This window comes from Carassius auratus, chromosome 43 (assembly GCF_003368295.1).
Source record: "Carassius auratus strain Wakin chromosome 43, ASM336829v1, whole genome shotgun sequence".
Taxonomy (NCBI): Eukaryota; Metazoa; Chordata; class Actinopteri; order Cypriniformes; family Cyprinidae; genus Carassius; species Carassius auratus.
This window is the reverse complement of record NC_039285.1, coordinates 9,065,494-9,078,395: the sequence shown is the minus strand read 5'-3', so window position 1 is coordinate 9,078,395 and position 12,902 is coordinate 9,065,494. Positions and strand designations below refer to the sequence as shown.

General features: G+C 37.1%; 1 protein-coding gene and 1 long non-coding RNA gene across 2 annotated transcripts; one reads left to right on the top strand and one right to left on the bottom strand.

Annotated features, from left to right (window-relative positions):
• Positions 1-538: 538 nt before the first annotated feature.
• Positions 539-3,391, bottom strand: LOC113061626 (pro-cathepsin H-like). Its single transcript, XM_026230910.1, has 12 exons — positions 3,232-3,391; positions 2,888-2,919; positions 2,663-2,768; positions 2,469-2,539; positions 2,285-2,389; positions 2,103-2,189; positions 1,836-1,891; positions 1,636-1,717; positions 1,491-1,559; positions 1,310-1,416; positions 1,075-1,200; positions 539-930 (listed from the first exon to the last, which is right to left on the bottom strand). Exons 1-12 carry the CDS (start codon positions 3,305-3,307, stop codon positions 855-857), a joined length of 993 nt encoding a protein of 330 aa, XP_026086695.1. The 5' UTR covers positions 3,308-3,391; the 3' UTR covers positions 539-854.
• Positions 3,392-5,793: 2,402 nt separating this feature from the next.
• Positions 5,794-8,175, top strand: LOC113061269 (uncharacterized). Its single transcript, XR_003278332.1, has 3 exons — positions 5,794-6,087; positions 6,456-6,516; positions 7,414-8,175. It is a non-coding gene; the product is annotated as an uncharacterized LOC113061269 (long non-coding RNA).
• Positions 8,176-12,902: the final 4,727 nt, after the last annotated feature.

Genomic DNA, 12,902 nt, shown 5'->3' with positions numbered 1-12,902 from the left:
AGTAAATTAAAATAAATCATGATCGTTTTCTAAAGTATGTTTTCATGGGTGTTAATCGCTTCATTTTTGTTGGAAGAAAAAAACATCTCTCACACTGTAATAAAGGCTGAAAGTGAACGCAGCGAAGACGTACTGGTATTGGATGCGAGAACACACACACCACACGCACACACACACGCACGCACGCGCACACACGCACGCGCACACACACACACACACACACACACACCTTGTACTCTCTGATGTTCGCTCTGCTCGGCGCCCCTGTGGATTGAAAAACGCGCTGAATCCATGCAGACTCAGATAAGGGGAGGAGCCGGAACTTGATTCAGCTTGCCACCGTCTCAAATGAGTTTTTAAAGGGGACTGAAGCGATCACTAATTAATTAATCAAATAATTTTTTAGGGGGGCTGGGCATAAGTTTAGGGGGGCTGAAGCCCCCCTAAAAAGGGCCTAGCGACGCCCCTGAACACCATTACTCGGAAGGAAAGTAATCCATATATATATATAAGGCAACCACACACACACACACACACGCACAATCCCTGAGAAAATATTTATTTCAGTGCAATAGTTTTGGCTGCAAACATAAAAAAAATTACAAAACCTTAAATTTTAACAAAGCAGACAACTTTAAAAACAAAATTAGACATATTAATAGCAAATCAAGTGTTACTGAATGTTTTAAATGAATGTGAATAATTAATTTAATTTAGCTAATTTACCGACAGCTAGTATAGACTACACCTCATTTCTGAAGATGTTGTCCATTATGCATAAAATGATTCTGTGTGAGAGTAAAATGTAATAACTTGTCTCCCTTTTTATGGTTTAAAAAAAAAATTTCAGTTATTTACACCAAAGGTAAAGGATAGGATGAACACGCAGCAAGTCCACACATGTTCTTTCCCCTCTCAATGTAAAAATATCTGTATGGGAAATAAAATAATTAACATTAAACATCACATATATTGCTATTACCTTGGTCAAATGGGTCAAGTTTTATTTATAATTGCTACTGTATTTTTTAACCATACAGTAGCACAGCATTTGAGGAAATCATGCAAACAAACCCGTTAATTCCCCAGTAGGGTCCCCAGGAGTTCTTCACTATCCAGTATGGGGTTCCATTCTGCTCGGCATAGCCCACAGCAAGCACTGCATGGTTCACCATGTCAGTAGTGTTATGACAAGCTGTGCTATAAAATAAAGTCATAAAATTACAGAAATTACAAAGAACTGTCACAATTAAATCCAGTATAAAACCAGCAGCCTATAAAAGCAAATGTATATATGTCTTATACTAACCTGGTATATATTCCATCTTTGTAGTGCATGAAATCAGATGTCACCTCATATGCAAAGCTGACAGGGTTCAACCTGGCCACAGCATCCACCATCCCCATTTCATCATACTAATAACAGGAGTTTACAATTAGAGAGAAGACATGTATTTAATATTAATCTTTGTACACGGACCATCACTTACCTTTGTAATGTTTACAACATCTTTCACTAAGGCAGCAGCCAACTCTGGTTTGAATCTGCATTCACCTTCCTACAAGCATGTACGGTATGAACAAATGTCACCACTTTATGAATGAACTCTTGAAACCATCAGGTAAAATACTTACTTTAGCCTTATAAGGGTAGTCTTGCTCTGTCATGAGACCTTTGTTGTACATGATGTACTCAAAGGCATGACTTGGGAGGCCACTAAAAAGCATGTGACAGGAGTAAAATGTTGTTTAGACCATTTTACAGTAAAGACTTTACTCCTAAAAAAAATTAAAAATGGCCAAGATGAATTCATACATTATTTTATCTAACTCACCCACTGCAGCCATGATTGTCGAAAGCACCTGCACAATCTACAAGCTGCTGCTCTGCCTGTAAAGAGTGCATGATAGGAACAGGATGTTTCATAAATTACAGTTATATTTTATTACTCATGTGCTGTTTTGGGGTTTGTTTGAATCTGCCAAAGGGCAGAAAAAGGAAAGGAGTGGTATATATTACAATACTGATACTAAATTAAATAATAAGACATAATAGATAAATGTTTACAGACATTGTTAAATTAAAAGCAACATATACATACTAGTTGTAGGAGTTTCCCTGTGGCTATAGCAGTGACAGACTCCAGACAGCCTGTGGTGGAAAAAGTCCAGCAACTACCACAAGCTCCCTGAAATAGTGTTATCGATTTAAACATCAGCATTGTTTAATGAAAAAAAATAAAAATGATCAAAAGTACAATAGAGGATTATTAGAGCAAGCTACCTGGTTTTTGACATTAGTTACATAGTTTCCTTTCGTTCTCCAGTCAATCGTATCAGGATAAGGCCCATTACTGCTCAGATGATTCCCTCTAGTGGCGGAGCAGTTCTGTCAGGTTGTAAAATGGTCATGAATTGTGGTACTTTCCTATTTCCTCATTGATCACGAGATGCTGTTAAAATAATACCTGAGGTTCTGTCAGGAGGAAGGACTTTTTAAATTCAGTAAAGGTCATGTCTGAAAACTGATTCAGTCCCACTGTAAATGCAGAGAAATGTTATGATATTTTTTTAAACATATGTCGTGCTCATAAAAACAACAACAAATCGTGCTCATAAAAAAAAGGCTTCAGCAAGTTAGATTATATCAGTCATAGCCTACTTGAAAACATATGGTCTCCTGCATTATGGCGCTCGATCTTCTTCTTGTTGTCCAGGAATATCTGTAGTCGCTGGTAATATTCATTTATCTCGTATTTTTTGTTATGCTGCAAATTTCAAAAGAATAAACCAAGTTAGTTTTCTTCCTCCCAATGTTTCACTTCCTTTATTGTCGCCTTAAATCCCCTTTTTGTTACGACATGAAATTCCAATTTAATATTCTTACCTGAGACATCCATGATTTGAAATGATACTCATCTGTAACAAATAAATATTTGTATTTTCATTTTTACTGCACATTAACCGTTCTGCAAAGTACCTTTATCATGTTCAAATTAATTCATCATTCGTATTTTAGTCCACAAAATGTAGGCTATTTTAAATTATGTGTATATAACTATGAATATAGCATGCTCTTTAAGTTTGAGCGGTCTTACACTTGTTATGCATTTGTACTGAAGCGACAAATAGTAAAAAGCGAAAGTAACGTACGCAGCGTCACGCGTATAGGCTACGCGGAAGAAAAAAAAAACTAAAGCCAAAAGCTGGTGTAAATAAATAAATAATTACCTTCCTCAGTGTGCAATGGCAAAGTATGCACATGATACAGAACGGCAAACAGAACCGGTAAAAACATCACGTTCATCTTCAAGCCTGCGAGGAACTAACAGCAGCATATCAGTGTAAGATCTCATCACATGAGCGCGCCAGCACTCCTCCTACAGGGAGGGCTTTCATATTAGTCCTCTGCTCTTAGGGTTAAAGACACTGATCAGTGGTTAAAAGCAGTGGTCGAATTGTAAAAAAAAAAAAAAAAAAAAAAAAAAAATATATATATATATATATATATATATATATATATATATATATATATATATATTCTGGGGGAATGGTGTGGTCAAGTTCTTTTTCGTGGTGGGGGTATATAGGTCATGTAGCTTTTACATAGGTCAATATTAATAATTAATCAATATTTTGCTAAATGTGCTTCAGAGCTGAAGCCTCTGGTGGTTTACGGTCATGGATAAAGAATGATGACAATAAAACCACCTGTAGGTGGCAGCAAGCCCTTGTTTTTATCAATTATTTATTGAATCGTTCAAATCAAACTATTCGTTCAAAACGGTTAATTCAATTAGAAATGTAACAATTAAGCCTGCGTCACATTGTGCATAATATCATCCTAAATTCTATGTGATATTAGTAATTTTCAATACTATTTAGGGCAGACAGGCTGGCACATTGGGACGCAGGGAAGTGTCCATCTGAATGGGTCACTTGTTCAAAAACTGATTCATTCAAGCAACTGAACATTGTGTTACTATGCACTGATGCATAAAATTAATAAAGTACAGGTGCTGGTCATATAATTAGAATATCATCAAAAAGTTGATTTATTTCACTAATTCCATTAAAAACTTGTAATATTAATCGAAACTTGTATATTATATTCATTCATTACACACAGATGTATTTCAAATGTTTATTTCTTTTAATTTTAATGATTATAACTGACAACTAAAGAAAATCCCAAATTCAGTATCTCAGAAAATTAGAATATAATTTAAGACCAATACAAAGAAAGGATTTTTAGAAATCTTGGACAACTGAAAAGTACTCCATACTTATTTGGGGCTCCTTTTTCCTGAATTACTGCAGCAATGCGGCGTGGCATGGAGTTGATCAGTCTGTGGCACTGCTCAGGTGTTATGAGAGCCCAGTTTGCTCTGATAGTGGCCTTCAGCTCTTCACGAGTTCACCCTTACATCTAATCTGAAGGCAAATAGTAGGCATATTTTGGCGTGCTGTCCTGGGGGAGGGGTCCGGGCCCAGAGCATAGCCCGAACCCAAATAACTCCCCCTATCCCTAATTTGGGATAAATAGATTAGAAGTGAGGAGTTGGGGTGGAGGAGGGATGCCGAAAAACTGTTGTGGGACAGGAGGTAGGAAGACTGGATATATATACGCTTGTGTGCTATTTAAGATGATTAGCTAAACGAGATGCACCTGTGCCAAATTGGATGATTATCTGATCTTGCTTCTCCCGAACTTTGTTAATAAAACCACATTTCTGCATTCTTGGGTCTGGCATATGGCATCTTCCTCTTCACAATACCCCATAGATTTTCTATGGGGTTAAGGTCAGGCGAGTTTCCTGGCCAATTAAGAACAGGGATACCATGGTCCTTAAACCAGGTACTGGTAGCTTTGGCACTGTGTGCAGGTGCCAAGTCCTGTTGGAAAATGAAATCTGCATCTCCACAAAGTTGGTCAGCAGCATGAAGCATGAAAAGATCTAAAACGTCCTGGTATACGGCTGCGTTGACCTTGGACCTCAGAAAACACAGTGGACCAACACCAGCAGATGACATGGCACCCCAAACCATAACTGACTGTGGAAACGTTACACTGGACCTCAAGCAACATGGATTGTGTACCTCTCCTGTCTTTCCACAGACTCTGGGACCCTGATTTCAATGTGAATTATCACATAGTCCTTAATAAATCGTCGGTAATAACCGGAGAAGCCAAGAAAGGAATGCAACTCTTTCAGGTTCTTTGGACCTGGCCATGTCTTAACAGCTTCTATCTTTTGCAGATCTGTTTCCACGCCATTTTCTGAGACGATGTGACGGAGATACTTCACTGGCATCTGGAAAAACTTGCATTTCTCTAATGAAAGCTTTAACCCATAGTCTTTCAAACATCCCAAAACATTAAGAAGACATCTCTCATGCTCTTCTAATGTATTAGAGAAGACATTCAAATTGTCCAAGAACACTAAGACTTCTGAAAGATTGACGTCACCCATGCAAATCTCCATCATCCTTTGGAATGTGCTGGGAGGCGTTAGTGATGCCCTGAGGCATCCTATTAAACTCCCCAAAACCCAATGGGCATACGAAGGCACTCTTGGGTTTGTCTTTCTCTTCTAATTCGATATGGTAATACCCAGATTTGAGATCGAGCACAGAGAACCATTTTGAACCTCAGAGTGCTGGAAAGATTTCCTACAAGTTAGGTAAGGCATATGCATCTTTGATGGTCTGAGTATTCAACTTGCGTTAATCAATGCAAAGTCTCATATTGCCATTCTTATTTCTTACTACCACGATAGGAGAAGAGAAACATGATCCTGACTCACGAATGATTCCTGCTTCAAGCAATTCCGTTAGGATGAATTGGGCTGCGTCCGAAATCGCATACTTCCATACTATATAGTAGGCAAAAAACAGTATGTGAAGCAAGTAGTATGTCCGAATTCTTAGTATGCGAAAAACAGCAGGCGAGATGTACCCGGATGGACTACTACTTACGCACGAATTCCGTAGCATGCATAGGATGGACTCTATCCCATGAGGCTACGGTAGAGGAGGTGACATATTCGAAAATAACGGACAAACGCGACGCGGCTGTTTTGAAGTGTAAGTACCTTATAGATAAACGCTGTTCATTGTGGTTAAAGTGTACTTGTTTAACATAATCCAAGTAAACGACTGACTAAACTGATGGGACTACTTTGTAAATTGAATTTAAAAATATGTTTAATAATCATTATCAATCAGAGGCTGTGCCTCAGCTTGTTAAGGCTGCTTTCTACAGACGGCTCGTTAAGTAATTTAATGAGATAAAGTTACAACATTTTAAGTAATTGAAACAAGTTAATTTGCATTTTACTAGTTTAAGTAAAAATTGTTGGATAACTTACAGTACATGTCAAACTATTGTTAATAAGTGCCTCAGTTTGATCATAAATCATCAGTAATGTGTAAATCCTGTTCTGATGTTTCAGGGACTGATGAACACACTTGTTCTCATCCACTGAAACCCTACTTACTGGAAACCATAATTCAGTAAGTATGTAAATTAAAATTAACTACACACACTCTTTAAATGTATTTATGTTAGGATCATCACTGATTTATGCTGGTTTTTTATTATAATATTAATTTCCAGGTATTTCCAGTTGCTATTTTGTCAGTTGCAAAGTGCTTAATAGCAAATAACTTTTGAAGCACTTGTGTACACACTGATTTTGTAGCAGTTTCCAGTTGTTTTTAAACAAGCAACATTTAACATCTGAAACAATTTTGTCTTGAGAATAGGTGCCACACTTTAGAGAAATACCCATACACCAGGTCACATTTAAAATTATTCTCTATATTTATTTATTTATTTATTTATTTCTCATTTCTACATGGATAAGAACACAAAGCTTCAGACAAAACCACATTAACATTTTCATAGAGTAGTATAATAGAGCTTAAAGCAACACCAAAAGGGAATTTCTTAAAACGTTTTTATTATAATGTCAGGAAAATGAACATCAGGAGCTTCAGTTCAGTAACTGTATGTGCAGATGAGGACTTTAAATTTGGGTATCAAAAATGAGTGAAAAACAGTGGAAATCTAAAATTTACCCCAGGGATAAAGTAATACATATGTTATGTGATATGTTGCTAGATTTTCAAATAACTGTAATATGAATTCCCGGTTATGAGTGTAATATATTTATGTGTATATATAAATACACACACGTTTAAATTAAATTATTTACATGTGTATTTATTCATATTTATGTGATGTGTGTATATATATATATATATATATATATATATATATATATATATATATATATATATATGAATATGTCTTAAAATTACCTTAATAACTTACAGAAGCTTAAAAAAATAGCAATATGAGAACATGAACTGATTTGCAGAGTCTTAACCTGTTCAACTGTCCTACAGGTAATCCTGCTCTTGAAGAGATGCACACTGTCATCTAGTGTGAGTGTGACACACCTGTGGTCAGATTGTCCCGCACATGCTCTCCTGTGCTGACTTCTGTGTTTTTGGATTCTAATGTATCATTGTCATGATCTTCCACAACTTCTGGATCAACAATATCCTCATTCAGAAGACAGAGGTTGTGGAGCACTGCACAGCATGCAGCAACATCTGCACAAAGACAGGACTCACTTCCAGGGCTTGAAGAAGAAGAAGATGGAGCACAGTTTGTCTTCATCATCCTAAAGGCTCTCTCAATAATGTTCTGTGCACGAGCATCATTGGTGTTGAATCAAGGCTGTACAGGATTGTGTTCAGGCTCTCTGTATGGAGTGATAAGGCAGATGTGTGCACTCAAACAAGGATACCCACCATCTCCCAGGATGTGTTTTCCTGCAGGTGGATACAGGCCTTCAGTGTAAATAGAGCTGCTCTTCAGCACCCTGGCATCATACACCGATACTCAAAAAAAATATCAAGGTACTTCCCCTGGTGGTGACCTGCAGCTGAACAGAATGAAACCGCTTCCTGCTGAAATAACATTGGGATTCACTTGCTAGAGGTTCAGTTTGTATGTGACAGCCATCTATTGTCCCAGTTACCAGAAGAAAAGCTGCTTCCACTGCCTGCCATCTGTGGTGGGGAAGGCTATCAGCCTCCTCAAAATCCCCATGACAGACCTACTCATTCTGTGCACAATTTTATGCAGCTCTTGGATATCAAATACCAGTCACAGCAGCCTGAATGATGCTATATAATATCTCTCTCTCTCTCTCTCTCTCTCTCTCTCTCTCTCTCTCTCTCTCTCTATATATATATATATATGTATGTGTGTGTGTGTGTGTGTGTGTGAATTGTCTATAATGTATATATTATGTATATATTGGGATGTGTGTATATGTGTGTGTGCTTCTGTGTATATTTCTATAATGTATTTGTGTGTATTCATGTGTATATATGTGTGTGTGTATTTGTCTAAGCATTCCTTCAAGTTTATTAATTGATTTATGTCCCTTTTGTTTCTTTTGTGTAATTTTATTTGTATCCATTTATTACAGTAAATTACTTTAAATCCTTAAATAAAATCAGGCTGTCATTGTGTTCACAGATGTAGCTGCTGTTATTCTGAGGTAGAAAATTAAAAGCTAAATTTATATTTAGTAAAGGATTTACAAGGTGTCAACGAATGCGTGATCTGCGAACAGCTGACCGACGCCTGCTTTGAATTGTTAATTCAAACGATGTAAAAACGCAGATGAAAGCGGTAAGAATAACAAAAAACATCACCGATGTTCGCTCAGTAGATTGGGCTCATTAAATTTACGCGCTGTTGTGACGGCATATGTCACGTGACAATGTCAGCATGGCGGATGTAGTACGTCCGAATTCCATTCATCCTACCCACATTCATACTATATAGAACGTACTTTTCTAACGGTCGAGTAGTACGTTCAAATTACTATAATGGCTCCTCTGGCAGGCAGGAATCTGCGAAGTCAAAACAGAGCTCTTTGTCAGATTTTGTATAGACACTGGACACGGAGCAAACTGATTTTGCGACGTTGTGTGACGTTAATTTTTGCAAAGCATGAATGTCTGCAATCACGCTCGTGCCAGGGATGACAATGTCATGATCTGTTTCATTCTTTAGTACCACTGGAACCTTTACACTCACCACTCCTTCCAGAACGATATTTTGACCCACAGGAACGACAGTAGGAGTAACATCAGGGAGCCTAATAATGATTCCTATGCTGCTGTTTACTTTCTGCTGGCATCTGTGTTCGATGGTCTGAATCACAGCTCTGTAGCCAAATGAAACAGCTTGACAAACCGAATGGTTGTTTCAAGGTACTGGTCATATGCAAGATCCAAAGTGTTTGTGCTTATTAGCACCTTTGGCTGAGCAGTGCCACCCGTTTCTGGTATCACCAAAGCAGACCCAAGGAAGTCTCTGGGGAATGCGATTTTCACATCAACATAATTCAGGTAGGGTACTGCTTGACCGTTTGCTGCTTCTATCTCCAGCAGGTTATCCAAAGAAGTTATACTTAATCCAGGCAAATTTTGCTCATAAAAAGACTGGGAAATGGTTGTGACTTGAGACCCTGTGTCGAGTAGACAAGGACAAGGGTTACCTTCGATGTTCACTTGAGAAGTGCACTTTGTGCCGATTAATCCTTTGGGTAGGCCAACTGGACACCATTTTCCATGTGACTTCAAATTGCTCATATTCACTGACTTTTTGAGACTAGTTTGACAAGTGACAGCCCTCGTACATCTTGCTACAAGGACTGTACAGTGTTTAAAGCTCCTGAGGCACTTGGGCCAAATTAACTATCCCATAGGGCTTGGCTCTCTTTAAATCGCTTCTTCTTATCGGTCACTAGAGACAGGTTTGGATCATCCTCACCACATTGAAAACAATAGCCTGGCCTGGGCCGGTGATGCGCTTTGTGGTCAGCTGTAAGAAGGTTCTCACTGGGAAATTGTAAGCATGTCTGTTTCTTTTTTCCTGTTCTTTGGCTCTGGGTTGTTTTGATCTCTGAGCTTTGTCATCTGACTCTGGAGCTCTGTGACTTGTTGCTTCTACCACGTTACAATCCATCACTCTCCCTAAGGTCACAAAATGCTGGACTTTTGGTAGTTTCTAGGATAGCAAAGTCCACTAAAGGAGGTAGAGCTTTTTCACATTTGGCTCCCAAACTCTGGAATAGCCTTCCTGATAATGTTCGGGGTTCAGACACACTCTCTCTGTCTAAATCTAGATTAAAAACGCATCTCTTTCACCAAGCATTCAAATAATTTTTCTCTTAAATTGTGAGTGTAGTTGCATCTGATCAAATGTGCATTCTTATTCTTTAGCTTGGGTTAAACTAATTAATTTTACTTTGTTGGATCAGCAGCTATGCTAATGATGTCTCTATTTGCTTCTGTGTTTTGCTATGTTTTTATTTACACAAGCTCCAGTCTGGATCCAGAACACCCGAGAAGAAATGATGTTGACCCTCAGAGAACCTCAGATGATGCTAGCCCTGAATCAACAAACAGAACTAACTAATATTGTTACAAGTGTGACTGCATCAAATAATAATTATTAATAATATTAATAATGTTCATCGTCTGGCTGACTACGTCTTGTATTAATTTTTCAAAAAATCCTGTCATACGTGCACAAACAGACAGTCACCACTTATAAACTACTACTAAATATTGTAAAAACATAATTTTCTGTAAAGTTGCTTTGTAAAGATTTGTATTGTAAAAAGCGCTATACAAATAAACTTGAATTGAATAATATGGGAACTGGCTTTTTGTCTCTGTGCGCCTAGGTGCTGTCTCATGCAGCTTTCTTTGGAAGAGTTTCTTCTCCTCACTGTGCAACTGCAACTGTAGCTCAGGGGATGGGGTTGGTCTGTTTCTTTTATGCTCAAGATGAAGGTTTGCGATTAGTGCGTCATCCCAATAATCCCTACATGATTGTTTCAGAAGTTGTCAGTCAGCTTCATCAGCAGGAATACCACCGCTTTTCATCACCTTGAGAAGGTTAGTGTGCAACCGTTGCAAGTACAAAGAAGGCTTTTCACCTGTGTTTTGCAGTGTATTCAGAAACTTTGCAAAAAGGTCATCGCCATCCTCTACAGTATCGAAAGCGCAGTCCAGGATATCAAGGTAAGCAGCAGGTAGGGCTTTTGAACTTAACTGCTTGACAATTTCAGTTGTATGGGACGACTCAAGATCCTTTGCATAAGTTAGATCGTCAGCAACGAACTTGAGTGTAGCTGCTCATTCAAGAGATCATCAAAAGATCTGCCACTGAGCTTTGCTATTCTCTTCAGTTCTGCAAAGTAAAGGTTTGTTGCATTCTCAGTTACTGCTGCTGTATAGACACTTGACAGACTTCTTATGAGGTAAGCAATGTTGTGTGGGCTCTTGAAAGTGTAAGGCAACAAGGGTTTAAGAACCACTAATGCAGAACAACTGCTGTACTCTGCTATGATTTCCCCTATGGTAAGGCGATTTGGGATCGTCTATGGAAAGGTGTCTATGGATATGAGCATACTTGTTTAGAAAATCAGTCAGTTCTTCAAGTTCTGTGTTTGTGAGTCCACTAATTATCACAGAATTTTCAGTTATGATGTTCAACTTATGTTCAATTATGAAGCTAAACTACCTCCATATTGACACTATTTGCACTACTTCAAATTTTAAAGTTATCCTCCTGGTCTCTTGTGTCTTTAAAGTTTTTTTTATTTTTTATTTTTTGAGAAGAAAAAAAATACTACAATGTCCTCCTGGCTGGCTCGCCACTAACTGTAACCAGTAGTGCTTTGTAGTGCGCCGTAGCTACTCTCTTTCTGTGTGTATCATCAGTATGTCAGGATACATGCTATGGACCATTTAGCATTTTATATTTACCTTTTTATCCACTTAGATTTCACTCGTGATCTTTGAAACTCATGCTTTTATTATATCAAGATATATTATATCTTATTATATATCATTTAATTATTTTAAATGTTCATTACACAGCAGAACGACTTTTGCAACACATTATGTTACCTATTTCAGCATTTTGAATGAGAATATAATTATTACAAATAATATTTATTTTTCTGATCAGCTCAATTTTGACATGGGTTACATGTAGCCAACAGAACTAGACTGAGAGACCATTTAAAGTCCTTTGCAGGTGTTTTGAGTTAATTAGCTGATTAGAGTGTGGCACCAGGTGTGTTCAATATTGTTTATTTAAAATTATTATTTTTTTTAAATTATAATGAAGGAAAAATCATACCTTTTCTGTTGTCTTCTTTTTAAAGAAATACTTTGTATGTCAAATGTGTCTGGATATGATTTATGGCACATTGAGTTGGGAATGTTCTTTTACAACAGAATTTAAATGGTCCACATGCAAACTATTTATTAAATATTTTAATTATCTAATGGATGTTTAAGGCAGCAAAATATCAGAACAACCAAACACTGTTTGCTAAATGCATAAATGTGAATCCTCAAAAAAGCTGCTGTTTTACACTTATGAACCATTTTTTAAACAAGCCAAATGAAGTGAGCACGACAAAAACCACATACAAGGAAGCAATATCCCCCTGAGATAGAATAGATTTATTAGCAAGAGGTAATCAGGAAACATACAGTTTATTTAAGTTTTTTCTTTTTCTTTTCTGTTAATTTCTTTTTTCTTTTTCTTTTTTGTACAAAAACTGGAAATATTTCCCAAGCCGTGGAAATAAACTTAAGGGTTGAAAGATAATTCTCATACCACTGGGTATTGCTAACAGCAAAATGTTTGTTTGTATGTTTATATATCATTTATAAGAGTATGTGCACATAGATGTGTATATAGTATGTGAGAATATATATATATATATATATATATATATATATATATATATATATATATATATATATATATATATATTGTCCTT